The sequence below is a fragment of the Nymphalis io genome, chromosome Z (genome assembly GCF_905147045.1).
Source record: "Nymphalis io chromosome Z, ilAglIoxx1.1, whole genome shotgun sequence".
In the NCBI taxonomy this organism is placed as follows: domain Eukaryota; kingdom Metazoa; phylum Arthropoda; class Insecta; order Lepidoptera; family Nymphalidae; genus Nymphalis; species Nymphalis io.
In genome coordinates, this window is record NC_065918.1 from 4,654,632 (window position 1) to 4,670,546 (window position 15,915).

Genomic DNA, 15,915 nt, shown 5'->3' on the forward strand with positions numbered 1-15,915 from the left:
GCGATTATAATTCATCTCGTGCTTTACGGTGAAGGAAAACATCGTGAGGAAACCTGCATGTGTCTAATTTCACTGAAATTCTGCCACATGTGTATTCCACCAACCCGCATTGGAGCAGCGTGGTGGAATAAGCTCCAAACCTTCTCCTCAAAAAGAGGAGAGGAGGCCTTTAGCCCAGCAGTGGGACATTCACAGGCTGTTACTTTATTTTAAATGTTTGTACCAAATGCTTTGCATTTATATTTTATTTGGTGAATTAGCGCTTGCGCACATTAGTGTTCCGCGCGCTCCATCTGTGTTTTGTTTTATAATATGAGTATACCATAGGTCAGATCTAAAATGGATCAAAAAAGTACAACAAAAAAAATGTAGACCATTACTTAAAATATACAAATAAGATAAACTTTAGGCGGATCATGGTTAATGTACTATAATACATTTTATGTTTATTTAATACGGTAATATTTATTTTATTAATTAAGGTCTTAAATAAGTATTAGTATTAAGGAGTTAGAAATAAGTATATACAACAAAATTAAAAATACTCTAAAATTCATGACTGCATTATTTGATGACAAGAATACTAGAAGCATTTCTTCGCTTAATCACATTTCCGATCCTGCGGGTGAAAAATGAATATAACGCAATAATAATGTAATACGATATTATCGATATCGATGCGTTGACATTTTTGTTGCCTGCTCTTATTTGTCTTATTCTCTGTAAATTCTTCTCATGTATATTTTTATAACATTATCTATGTCTGTGCTTTGTTATTCACAATCACTTGTGTTATGTCACTTCGCGAATTTATGTTTTATATATTTTTATTAAATTTATGTAATTATTATACGGTTTGTTTTCATATCAGCGCAAAATATAAATGAAACCTAAGCAGTAACCTAGATTGTAATGATTGAATGTATACATGAATATAATAAATAAATCGTATCCTGGTTGTGCCTTTTATTTCTCCAATGTCCTTTTTTATTTTATTCCATATTGTTTTGTTAATTATTCATTTTAAATAAACAACAATTCCTTATAAGTAAGTATACATAAGATAAGACAATTTGTTAAATGTGTAGTTTTTATTGGCCAACAAGATTAAATTACTGTGTGTAAAATAAGAACTAAGTAGGTATATCCCGATTGTGTAGATCATAGATTTGACAATAACTATGATAGAAATTTAGGCTTGCTAAGCCTAAGCCTTTCACACATGGAAGATGAGGAGAAACTAGATGTGTGCTGGGCTTTTAGAATTAGTTTGAAGCTTCTATTCATATATAACTAATACTATCTGCCACCTTCCACTGGTACTTTTTTGGCTTTGATAACATCAAAATTTACTGAATATGTCTACCTTTACAATACTATCATTTGAAAAGGTTGGTATGGAAAATCATAAAAGTCACTTGGTTGGTGGTTGTTATGACAATTTAAAAACTAGTAATTCTTTGTTTACGATTATCTGTTAACCCTACATAATATAAAACAAAGTTTCCAGTTGTTCCAAAAGTACCAAACGGATTCTCATACGATCTTCATCAATGGGCGAAGTGACTCATGAGGGATTTACATATAATGCATTAAGGTTTTGATTTTACATTAAATTATCTGAATATGACGATGATTGCTTAAGCTATCGAAAATAATCATGCAAACTGGGAGTTGAGATGGCGTCCGCCGCGTAATCCAATATTTTTATATACTACGTACTTTATTACGTTATAAACGTTTTATGGAAACCTTTATTCTACTCGTCTGAAGTAGGGACGGGTAGCTAGTCATACATATAAAACGAAATAACTGAATTATTTTCCGAAGAAATGCATATTTCTTTCGCTGCATGATAAATCGGTGTTTTACCAAGTTCGTGGGAGCGACCTAATACCAACTGTATTAAGTCAAATATACGAGGTAAAACAATACTTTTAATTCAGTAAATTTTATCGGTAGAAACATCATTATATTGATAAATAATTAGTTATAAGAAGTTTGCTAAGCTTAAAGTTTTACTAATTAATATTAACAATACAAATAGGTAGTAGCTACAAATTACTACACTACTACAATCCCTAGTTTTGTCTGCTTGTACCTAATTATTTCCTATTAAAATAAGCTATGAACTAAATAAACATAATGTCTTATTCTTAATTTATGAACCACAGAGTACATAGGTACATAACCACTTTGATTGGTTTGTTTTCAACTTCCACACTATGTTGCGCTGTAGGCTGCTGGCGCATTTAGCATTATATTGTCTCATTCCGTTTTACGCATTAAAATTTAGATCAAAAATAAGTGTACCTTAAGTTTTTCCAAAAATATTTTAATGCAATTTACTTGGAATTATCTCGTATAAAGACCGTAAGTAATAAAATTAAATTTTAAGTTTTCAATTCCATTGCGCAGTAATTTGTTATATAAGTTCTTTATTTAATGTTATATTCGTTCAACCTACTCTCAAATTATATAATATAGTTATATTTACAATATTATGTATTATAACATAAATTTAAATGAAATAACAAATTAAATAAAATGTTTGCATTTAAATCACAAAGATAAAATATAATTATCACGTCACAACGATTGAAATCAAACGTCACATTATAACTCAAGTCACAAAATATAATCACAATTGTCAAGTGAAATGAATCGTTTTGAAGTTGTGACTGTTTTACCCATATTTTAATTTTATTATTGTATACATAAAACTGTCATACAAGTTTAAAATATTTTTATATAGTGAGTGAAAAAGTGGTCAACCATTTAATGTGCATCCGTGTCTTAAATTTAGTGTTTGATGTTGATGTTTTTATGGTTTGTTCTACAATGGTCATGTCTCCTTCGTTAATATTTTAATCCCTAAGTAACACTTCATAGCTCTAGCAGTTTGTACGACTTTAGTACCTATATTTTTGTAATTATTTGAATAGCAAACTTCTTCCTTAGACAATTCATTTTGTCATCGTCATTAATTTCTGCTGATTAAACCCTTAAGTTTTCCCTAAAATTTTCATAGTAATGAATACTCTGTAATCTGACGATATGAAATTATTATTAATTTTCTGCAAATTATAATATTTTGAAAGTCGAAACGGATTCGAAAAATATTCTTTTAACATGCTTTTTCAAAACATATAAAATTGTATGAAAATTTATAATATTGCGAACTTTCTGTATAATAACCTAAAAACTTAACTTTAAACATGGAATATGTTAAGGGGCTTTAAATTTTTATCTCAACATAATACATAACTACCTTCAACCTTTGAAAATCAGTAAGAAGTTTTCATTCGTTGCAATGAATTAATTTAATGTTATTAACAAACGGCACTAGCCCTAAGTTCAAAAGCCAGGAGCAGTCATTTAACATAGCACCAGGTGGCAATAGTACAGTTTAGTATTAATACATGTTTTATACATGCATTATTGTAGGGTTCAAGGCTATGGCAATGACAATGACACAAATATGTGGGGAGCGAAAGGTCGATGAAAAACAGTTAATTTACCATGAATAAAAGGTGCAGATGGTGCTTTTAAGTACAAAAACTAACTAGCATAAACATATGCAAAGCTAAGTTATTAAAATCAATTTTTATTGAAAGCATAAAAAACATTTTAGAATTATCTTAGATTTTGTGAATAAACATAGTCCAATTTTTTGAGGCAAATAAAATTATGTAAATGTGTATAATTATATAAATCTAGATAAAAAATATGTTATAGGAGGGAGAGTTTTCAAAGCAAACATGTTGATGTTCATCATTTAGTATATAATCCAAACAATAATCCCTAACACAGATTTTGTTATACATACTTTTTATGAGTAGATATTCTGTTGTAATAAAAAGTAACAATGTGAGACAGAAGTTTTCTATTTAAAACAATTTGTATTAATCTATTATTTATAGACTAAATTCATTTAATGAATTGGTACTTATATATTTATATATGTATATATATGTTTGTTTATTTATTGAGTCATATATATGTTTGTATATTTTGTAAGATAATCAATATGGTATTATTATTTTTTAACATAATATTAAATATTTGGTTTATGGTATATGGTATGGAATTTTTGGTTTAAGTTTGTCTAATTTCAGAGGTTTAACTAGTGAGAATATTATGTTTGTGAAGTATTTATAAAATCATTTTAAATAATCACTTACTATTTCCCTTCTTAGTTTTAATTATAACTAAAATTGATAGTAATATTTAAAAAAAAATAAGTTGTAGCATAACAAATTCTTATCATAAACTCATTTACTAATGGCTATAATACAACTGATAAGCTATTTACTTCCTTCATTAGTCTACAATAGACTACTCGGGAAGACGATGCTTAAATATGTAATAAACAACATATTACAAAAAAATAATTACATATTTGCTTACTAGATCATAGTTTTATCGAGGATAGCCTTTCATTTAGATAAAAATATGTCACATACTTGTTAGAAAAGGATATAAATATTCTCCTCATAGATGACTGAATCATATGCAATCATAAATTATTTTTGATATATTTTTAGTATAATATATAATTTTAAAAAAACCTGTAGTATTATGCATATTTCAATATGTTACATAATTTGTAAAATGATGATGTCAGTTTTATTAATTAATTTTCTCAATCAGGTGGCAGTCATAAAGCCACTAAATGAGAGGAATGCCATCTAATATAATTTGTTATATATTTGTAACTTTAATGTTTTTGAAAACATTCTCAATTTTTTATTTAAACTGTTATTATATTTTTTTGAAAAGTCTTTTGGCATGCCATAATTAATAAGCTTCAAATACTAGATATTTCTTTTGTTTCCATATATAAATTTGTACACAAGTTGTGCCCTTTATTAATTTCTCTATCTGTTTAATAAATATCTGAACCTAATTTTCATCATTATTAGATTATCACTTCCTTATAATAATATATTAAAAAAACACTATTAAATATAGCTTAAACACGGTTTTAATAAAGTTTTAAAAATATTTAGTGGATTTATAAATATTAATAACTTCGATTTACTGTATTAGGTAAGACATAAGTAGTTTCTTTTAATCAAGATATTGGATTTTTTATTTTTGGCGATTATTCTATCATCAATAGATGATAGTATAGTATTATATGTTACGTTAAAGTTTGCGCCCGCCGCGCCCGAAGGGAGGCAGAAAGTAGCCCAAGAAAAAAAGACCTCAAGTCCACCTTGGGGTTCAAGCTTGTATCACATCAAATTTCATCGAAATCGGTTCAGTGATTTAGCCTCGAGAGCGTAACAGACAGGCAGAGTTTCTGTCGCATTTATAATAATAATAAATATATATTTTGTGTTATTACATTACAGAGGAAGTAAAAGTAAAATGTGTATTTAACAGTCTAACATTTATCAAAATACATCACGTTACGGAAATCAGAACAATATATAATGTGCAAGTTGAAAGTGGTAAGGTATTTTAGTAAAATATCAGTGTTATCGAAGAAATGTTATCATATAGTAATTGATATACTTATGTCACGTAAAGATATCTAATTATTAGTTCCACTTAATTGTAATCTTTTCCGTATTTAGAAACGTTATGAAACCTTATTGAGTAATGTAACAAGTGATGGCTATGAATTGAGTAAGTGAATTGATATTGGGCTCATGTAAATCTATTTACGAACGACTATCCAACTATTTATGGAAAGTGATGTCATCGATGTTTTGGCAGTATGTTTCTATGTACTGCTACTATTCAGAATTTACCCAAATCACTTGAGATCAATTTGCTTTAAAAATTATCTTAGTTAGCTTGTACAACATTGATAGTAGAGAAAATATTGAATAATTACGTAATATTCAAAATATCTAGTAGATATTTAGGTATAAATTTTAAAAATGTAATTTCCTTCCGAGTTCGTATGCGAAAGAAAATATGTAAAACTTTCTGTCTTTTAATTTTTTTACGAGTTTAAATATTATATTTAGCTAGTTTCCACCCGTGGCATCGCCCGCTTCTGAGGGCGTGGGGGCTGGATACCCTATATTCTTTTCCGTGGCGCTGATAACGTGTCTGCAAGATTTCATGATGATCGATTGAATAGTTAAGACGTGAAAGCGTAACAAACAAATTCACTTTCGTAATTTATAATATTAATTACCATTTGTAGTATCTTTCCATAAACACAATATTAAAATCATAAAATTATTCACATAGCTTAGTCTTACGGTTCTATCCACGCAATGCATAAATACAAAATTGAGAATGTTTGAATGACACTAATCGTAAGATAGTCTGTTCTTTTTTTTAAATCCATGCTTTTTTATATTTTAATATAATTTTTTGGGCGGTCGTAACCTATCAGTCCAAGTATTTTAAATAAAGTTTAGCATTTGATCCCTTATTTTTTTCTATTAAAATGTATTTATGTCATTGCATGACATTAATCATTGTTAAGATAAAGGTTTTGCAATTTTAATTTTAGATATGATAAAGAGTCAACAGACAACGTTTTTAATTTTCTCTTTTATCAAAAACTTAACAATTTTCGCTATGTATCATTTCGGTATCGGTATCGAGACGAGTCTAAGCGTTTTAATTTAGAATGATATTTATTGATATCATCGAGAATGCTTGATGATGTCACTTCGTTTAATTTATAATATGTTTATTACAATCTTCGATAAACAACTTGACCTATTCTCATTAAGTGTCTATGTAGTGTATGCGACGAGCAGATGTTTGTTTGTCAGTCTTAATAGTTAAACCGTAGTACCGACCGTTGCCGATAAAACCGTCCTTGCTAATTTACCATTCATTAATCTTAAGTGTACTATTCTGGTCCCTGTTAGAATTAATAGTCAATAGACGATTACGAAATGTGAAGATGAAATGTGTATGTGAATAAAAGCGAGTGGTATACATGGTAGCACTGGTAGTGCACTTTCGATGACACATGTTATACACATTTGTACTTAGGTATTAAGTAGTTATTAAACTAGGACTCATTTTAATATCGTTGGACAATCTCGTTATTTCCGTCGCCGGCCTTATCTTATGAATATGTATTAAATATTAACATACACGTAATATAGTAGGTAATGTTTGTTATGGGTCAAGAATGTCGCATCATGTGACGTTAGTTTGACCTTTGCGGGATACGATTTTTGATTATTGAGTTTATTTATTTTAATGTAATTTAAGAATTCATACCGAAACAAAAAAATATTGAGATTATAATATTATATTATTTAATATATAGATTTAAATAATTACTTGATAACCACTATCGAAATTACGGTTTTGTTATCATTTCGAATCATTCAATCATTTTTTATTTAAAAGTGTGTTTTTTGGCTATTACGCTTCCATGATGGCAGTTTAAAAATGTTATCGTCTTAGTGAAATTTAACTTTTTGTTTTTCTGTCGTTTTGTCTATTTGTTTGTTTGTTGCAGTCGATGATGCTAGTAATAACAAGCGATATTGATTTGAAATTTGGCACGTCGAATTAAAGCTTATTTTACAGATTTTGAGATTAATTTGTAATGCCAAAAACATAAGTATTTCTAAAAAACTAGTATCTAAACAAAGCGGAGATTATTGTGGATAACATGTTAAATTTGTATTTTTTAATTTTACTATAAGCCCCCTTTACATATATATATACATGCGTAGCTCAACTTTACTGTCATTTTATTTATTAATTTTGTAAATTACTTAAAAACAAAGATAATCTTGAGTTATCTATATGAAATATAATTTTAGAGTATATATTCTGAGGAGATCATGACCATAAATACCAAAAAATATATTTTTAGAATGTGAAGTTTTTTTAAAAAAAAAATTCTAATTTCGTTAGCAGTTCGGTGAACAAAACTATGAAATTTGTTACGAAATTACTTAAATTGTGAAGAATTACCATGTGACTATATGTGATTAAATGCTAATGTAAAAATAACTTGCCGACATTAAGTTTGGTTCTGCTCAATGGATTCGAAAGAGAAATCAAAAAAGAGAGATCGTAAAAATGAGAAGAAAAAAAAAATGGCATCTGAAAAGGCCGATAACATCCCAGACGAAGATCAACAAAATGCAAATCAAGGAGATAGTGATTCCGAATCTGGAAAATCCACAGATAGTGAGGAATTAGTAAACGCTCTTAATTACAACACAATTACTTCTTTAGCTGCTTTAAAAGACATTATTCAAGGTGACAATGATACGCCTGAAACTGATAGTTTCTTTCAACATTATTTTATGAATCACTGCAATAATTTGTCCAGTCGTAATTCTAATTCTACGTCACCTTTTTCATTTACTGAAAGACGCAGATTATCACAATGTCGCGAAGAGGACGAAGAAGACGAAAAGAAAGATTGTGTGAAACATTCGAATGGTTCTTTACACTCAAATTTAGAAACCACTTATTTAGACATAAACAATTCTCTTGCAAACCAGCAAGATAAGGAAGATGTGCTCATAAAACCTGACGAAACAGTGCATTCTGGTGATGCACCGTGTGTCTCAGACGATGATGATTTTGAAAAACGTACTGTCATGGGGGCAAAACATAAATTCTTGGTTACAAAAACGGAGCAAATGCCGCCTATTGTTAGGCAGGCACTTCGTAATCAAGTTAATAATGCGCACACAGTACATTTTGGAACGAAAGGAGCTGAAGAGCAAAGGCCGAGTGTACGAACTATTTTCACAGGACAGAATCTCCATCGTGACAAAAATTATTTTGATAGTAGTTTAATAGAAATTAGATCTACAGTGGACGGAGTTCTTCCCAATTCTGAAGACATTTGGGTTAAAAGGGCAGATGCTAAACAAGTAAGTTTATTTAGCAAAAATATTAACTATATTAAGTAAAGTCTATACCACAGGTATACCTGCAAGTACTTTGCATTTGTTTGAAAAGAGTACCACGTCTTTAATACCATTCATTGTATACAAGAGCCATTTTGTATTGCGGACGCATGTTATGTACGTTAAACCTCAATTCTATTCTGTCCTGGTTTTATGAGAAACTGAATCGAACAAATATTGGAAATCAATGGAAAATTCTTTCTATACGTCGCGTCAACGTCTATATAATATTTATAAATGGAATAGTATGGCGAAATTAAAGCCACCAAAAATTATCATTCCTCTGCTTCTACACTACTCAAAACAAAATAAGGGCCATCTCAATTTTGTTGCTTTTTTATAAATCAGCCTAGTGTTTTTTGTTATTTTAATTTAAATTATTTAAATTTGGTTTATATATAATTACATTAAACAAAGAGCCCACAAGATTCTGATCCGGGATTCTTGGCTGGCCGCTGCAGAACTTAAATTCCAGCTTCAGCTAATATAGACTTTATTGACCGAGCCGTATGCGGTCGAGCATTGTTATGCATCAAGATGAATTCTGGTCCTGTTTGTTGTGCAAATGGAATAACATAGGGCCGTATTATATTTTTACGTAAATTTGGGCGGATACTATACCCTCATTTATATTGTAGGCGCAGTTTTTCGTCCTAGGATTATTCCGTCCCACACCATTATACTGGATCCACCAAAATGGTCCGTTTCGTGTATGCAGGGATATAAAATTCTTTTTCCAAATCTTCTTAACACTGAACACAAAAATTAAATTCGCACTCATCAATAAAGAGTACTGCAGCCCAGTTCTGAACACTCCAATCCAGGTGTTGCCTTGCAAACCTTAAACGATTATACGATTATATGTATATTAAGCTAGATAAAAACTAAGCGTTTTCTTGAGAGTTGCTGGTCTTCATGAAGTCGATTTCATATGGTTTAGCCGCTCTCACGTGTGCCTGTCACTCGGCATAACGCTTTTTGTATGGTCCGGGCCGTGGACTTTCGCTCTCTCCGTGTGGTTAACGGCTATATCAGTCTTTTAAAGCTGTTGTAACCAGAACTCCTGAGCCACGATGTCAGGTTACACTACCCGTCTCCTGGTACTGTTTGAAACATTTTGTACCACTTGCTGTAAATACCCTACCATTAAACCGTATTAATATACAGTGTGCTGATTGTGGCCCTCCTTTTTTTATCACGCAGTGGAAACCTTCAGAAAGGTACCCGGCTCCCTTGGGGGAGTGGAACCGGATTATATAAGATTCTTACACACTAAAACCACTGCGATGGCCGATCGCAGATTCTGTGGGATCGTGTTGATATGGGTGCGAAGGTAATCTCGCCCTCGCACTCCTCGCTAGTGCATAAGGCAGCGCGAGGCCATCCCGGCGGCCGTCCTCCTCAGGGCAGTTTAAAATAGGACACGTGAGGCCCCTACATTACACATCCACGGCCCCAGGGTTACGCCCTATCTTTTAAGCCCCGGGCGTCGGGGCTGTGAGAGTGATGAAATGACGCCGACGTCGTCTCCGCTGGCAGAATCGGCCCGCCGCTCCGCCGTCTCCTTCTGGACCATGGCCGTCTCACTGAAGGAGGCTTCGGCCCTCCAGGCCGATTTCCTGTAATTCGCGTCCAATCTTACACAGTTATTCTACAAAACAACCGTGACCGGTCATTAACTGCTCAAGTCGAAAGGTCGAAACTCGTCGCTTTCGCCTCATTATGGCCTACAGCGAAGTTCATCCATGTGTCTTCGGATACATGGCATTATGCAATTTAAGAAACAATAAAACAACTGTTTTAACTGTAAGTCGAAAAAACGCTAATTAGAAGTTATAAAATTATACGTCAATTTTCAAGTGTCCTCAAATTAAGTGGTAAAAATAATTTTTGAGATAACTCACTTGATATGTATTGTCACTATAAACGTTACGTGACACTAAGGAATCTATAACTTAACATTTACAGATTATTACTAATACTAAACAAGGGTTATGTTAGTTTCTTGTGCAATTATACGAGTGATTCTTATTTTATTATGAGTAGTAAATATCAACATTCACGATTACTCATAGAGTGTCAACACAGTGCGTGGTGCGATTTTATTTTGAAATTACTTGGAGATTTTTGAAAGAAGAATTTAAAATCATCTGTACCGCTTATGCAGTATGTGTGCACACGACGGTACAAGTTCATTTACATTACATGATAATAACATACACATTGATTGCGTTAAATCAATGCCGTAATGGACAATGAATAAAACTGAAGTCACTTTCTTACCTAATTAAGTAATTATTTTAGTAAAATTGACTTAAAACCACTTTTATTGAATAGTAATTCTTTTTTTTAAAGTTTTTATTCGACTACTCTTGAGTGTTTACAGTTTCTACAACTCATTGAAGCATTTTTTTATTTTGTATTTTTGCACGCTTAGTGAACTTGTGTGAGCTATCTGTATAGCTAACACTCATGATAAATATGGAACACTCACTAACGAAATATACTAATAAAAATATTTTTCAGGTTGTTAAGGACGACAAGTTGGTGGCAAAAGTTGATGCTGCTAAAAAAATTGAAGAAATAAAGCCGGAACCGCCACTGCCACCGGAAAAAGTACGGGAACGCTCTGGAACGTGGGGATCACAAACCGCACGCAAAGAAAAAGATTTACCAAAAAAAATTTTAAAGGATAAAGATGTACGAAGGAATAGTGACGAAAGACGACAAAAGAGAGGTTTGTATATTTTTTATATACTTTAATATATATATATTATAAAAGAGATGAGGCTCATCGTACTAATTGAAATGTTTACGTTAGGATTACGTTTATTCAGAGCAAGTATAAGAGGAGTAGGACCTTAATATAATATAATCTTGTTACATATAATCATATTTAAAAATATTTTTTTATAATTATGTTATAATTTAATGTTATAAATGAGATGAAGCTTATCGTACTCTTATAAAAGGTTTAGTTTTATTTAGGGCAAGTAGGCTACGATTAGGATCGCTTATCATGTTTCTCTTTTTTTATTACCTTAGACATTGGAGAATTTAGCAGCTTAAATGGAAAGTAAACGTCCTACTTATGGGCAGAGGTTTATTCTGTTTATTCTTTAGATTAGAGAACGAGAGAGAGAACGTTTAAAGTTTATTCCACCACGTTGGTTCTATTACGAACAGCCAGAAATTCAACAGGATTAGTCGCTGTTTTACCTCTGTGATCTTTTAATGTTCATACCAGACAGATTAGAATAAAAATATACTAACTATTTAGGATAGGATTATGTTCCAAATGTTTGTGATCATTTCACTCATATTTATAACGTTAAAGTTTTATTGCTATATATTAGTTACATTGAGAACGAATAATAAATATTTTAATTTGCATTACGTAATTTAAAGTGTATTTATTATTTAGACTTAATATGATTGGAATTTGCCTTGACAAATCGCGATGCAAATGCATAATGCATAGCGTTTCTCTGCATTAAATAAACAACGTTGCCATTACATCAGCAGCACTGTATTTATTTTAGTATTCGTCGTATTGTTTTTATGTAATTATTATATATTAGTACATAATATAAAATTATTGTATAAACGATGTTAACGTGATGTTCATATTATTCTCATAATACGAATATAAAAATTATAAGAAAAACAGTTACAAAATTTCTTATAATTTTCAATGTTAAAAAAATGTATTATGTTGATGTTGTATATGAGAATCGAAATAAAGATTTATCTCAGTCTATATGTATTTGTTTGCGAAGTTATTTATAAATTATACGCTTTCGTACGGACACTACACACACACACACACACTTTAGACACTAATTGTGTCTGTTACACTTTTTAATTTTTATATAAGATTAATGACATTATTTAATATTTGATTTATCTGATTTCGTATCGTTAATTAATATAAATAAATATACGTTTTATAAGTTAACGCAAATAACTTACAATTTCAATTATAATATGTGCTCACGAAGCAAATAATTTTTTTTTTTACTAAATTGCTGTGATAAAAGTTACCTTGAAAACAACAATTTATTATCAGAAACAATATCTTATGTATTCATTTATTTATAAGCACACAAAAAGATTAAAATTTATCAGGATGTATTAAATGTATATTAAGTGTTAATATTAAATCTTTTTGAGATACGAGTAACTATGTAGTGCTTCACTATCGAGAGTATTTTAACAATTAAATTTTACACGGTAAAATAATGTGAAGATGGGATTAGATTTAATTAAATATCTAATTGAATACGAAATTATGTGAGATTTGAGGACGACATGAGAAAATAAATAGCTTTTTGTGATAATCCTGTTGCCTTTGAATTGTAGATCAACGCCTGGATGCAGCAATCACACGAAGCTCGCAGTCTGTCACTGAACGTAAGCGGCGTGGTTCCGCTGATGATGGCCAAGCACATCCCATGTATCAACAAACGATTCACGGTAATTTTTTGCACTAACCATACATCTTATATTAAATATTCATACCTATGTAACAAAAAGCTTGTTGTAAAGTGTACCGTTGACACAAAAAGGAAACATGTAACACTTAATATGTATTACGAAAAAAAATGTTTGGTCGTTTGTCAGGAACCTCCGGGGTGAGCCGCAGACCAGCTTTGTTTGACATATTCAAATCTCGTCCACGTGGAGATGCGAAAAAACAACCATCGATTATGCAGCAAGTTAAAGCCGCTGTACAGGTAATTAGCATTTACTGGAAAATTCCGGGTGTTAGCACTTAGATAATCTAGTTTACATTTACTGTATTGATGTAAAGCTAATCAAAAAACTTAACGGTGGCTGATGGTTTATCCGAATATGTTTGTAAATTCTATCTTTTTTTTCCTAGTTATGTATATAGATATAATAATTTTGTACTACATACTTGTATCATAATTGAAAATTTGATTCTTTTTTTATATAGAATAGGAAGTCGGACGAGCATTTGGGCCACCTGATGGTAAGTGGTCACCAACGCCCATAGACATAGGCATTGTAAGAAATGTTAACCAACGCTTACATCATCAAGGCGCCACCAACCTTGGAAATTAAGATGTTATGCCTGTAATTATACTGGTTCAGTCACCCTTAAAACCGGAACACAACTATACCAAGTACTGCTGTTTTGCGGTAGAATATCTGATGAGTGGGTGGTACATACCCAAACGAGCTTGCACAAAGCTCTACCACCAGTTAAAAGATTCAGATATCCAGATTCGAATATGGTATTCATATTTTTTACGTACGGCCTATGGGCCAGGCATATGAGCTACCTGATGTCGCGTGTACCGCCTAATACTCAAACTAAGATGTTATTGTGCCTGTAGTTACACTGGCTCAATTATACTTCAAACCGGAACACAAAAGCACTAATTATTGCAGTTAGGCGGTAGAATATGAGATGAGTAGCTGGTACCTAACCAGCTACTCATATTCCATTCTCATCCCAGACACTTGCACAAAGCCCTACCACCAAAAAGTAAAGAGTTTATATCCAATTGTATTTTATTAAATCAAAATCAATATGTAACATTTAAATGTGCGATTGCTTGAAAAAGCCTAATTATACAACAATCATTTTAACAATACCCAACTGAGGGTTAAAATTTTAAACAATTGAACGTATAAATTTGTAATATTTGCATTCATCATCATCATCATTCGAAACTTTAGACACTAAAAACTACGACTATATACCGATCGACGGAACGAAATTTAAATGGGTCTAAAATCGACACACACAAACAGTGTGCAGGTTTAACTCAATCTAAACTTAGGTTCGATATTTTGGGTTTTAGCTAGTTTCAGGAAATGAAAAACAACATTAAATCTTATGGAGCAGTGTTATTATTGTAACAAAGCTACATTCGGTTTACTATGTGCTATTTAAACGGATCGCTTGCCAATAAACACCTGCGTAGTTATTAGCGCGCTTAATCTTGCGCTTTGAAGCCAAGAAAATATAATAGAAATTGCGATATTGTATCGAGTTAATGAGGTGGTAGTAAAAAGCTGTAATTAGATCCTGCTTAAACACAATATCAGATTGCCTTAAGTTCATATATGAAAACCTTTCAGTGTTAATATTAAACAATGCCGTTCAAATTTTACGCAATTAAATATTCGATCGAGGATTTATGTCTTAAAAACAATATGGAATAAATATAATAATTAACAGTTATTTTGAAATGTTTTACATTTATCGTCTTGTCGTTTAACGTTGCTTTATTAATTTGTTAACATTTTTACTTTCATGATCAGTTCCAATTTTTATTGATGATTAGACAAAGTTCTCTATAAATCTTATGATATAAGAAAGAACAATATATTTTTTTAAGTCTAGGTTTATACTGTCCAAGAAAATATATACACTGCTTTAAATTAATGTGTTTTGATGTTTGACAGAGTTCCTTAATTTTTTTAGTGTTTAATTATATCATTATTTCTCTTTCAGAGTATGACGAAATCGGGAACCGCAAGTAAGGAATCTGTAAAGTCTGATAAATCGGAGGCCGCCTCGAGCTCGTCGGGCGCACCGGCCGTGAAAACGAAGGACGGCTCAGCTCATCCGCATCCTGGCAGCGACACGAGGGTAATTGTATACAATAAACATATTTGGTTATGAGAAAAGAATATGTATAGCCCGATTATATAATCCAAAATGTAAATTATAATCGCAATCGTAAAGACAAACAAACATTGAATTGACGCGATATCATTGGTCGAGATGCTGAATAATTAATCTATGGTATGCATTATGGATTTGCGAAAAATATCATTTTTAACGCTATTAGTGGAATGGATTGTATATTTAATAAATATAGTTGTATTGTGCAAGAACCGATGGTAGTACGTAATATAACAGAGCTATTGCAGATCGCGTGGATTATTAAAATCTAAGATTTGTTTATCTTCACTTGAAGGGTGACTTCAATTCGAATAGGTTTACAATTTTTAAACATGTAATCTTCTAGATGTCAATTTACAAGTCGTCTGAACAACGATTTCT

The 15,915-nt window shown here is 31.3% G+C and overlaps 1 protein-coding gene across 6 annotated transcripts in view; it reads left to right on the forward strand.

Annotated features, from left to right (window-relative positions):
• Positions 1-2,642: 2,642 nt before the first annotated feature.
• The window catches only part of LOC126780259 (uncharacterized), a 67,135-nt gene continuing 53,862 nt past the window's right edge, over positions 2,643-15,915 (forward strand). Inside the window, exons 1-6 of one of the 6 annotated variants that reach the window (XM_050504573.1) lie at positions 2,643-2,754; positions 7,858-8,834; positions 11,397-11,607; positions 13,233-13,346; positions 13,494-13,606; positions 15,361-15,498. In XM_050504573.1, the coding sequence (XP_050360530.1) occupies positions 7,986-8,834; positions 11,397-11,607; positions 13,233-13,346; positions 13,494-13,606; positions 15,361-15,498 (1,425 nt within the window). In that variant the 5' untranslated portion in view covers positions 2,643-2,754; positions 7,858-7,985. Of the gene's footprint in view, positions 2,845-7,852; positions 8,835-11,396; positions 11,608-13,232; positions 13,347-13,493; positions 13,607-15,360; positions 15,499-15,915 lie in introns of those variants that run through there. The other 5 variants (XM_050504570.1, XM_050504572.1, XM_050504571.1 and 2 more) reach the window with 5 other exon arrangements.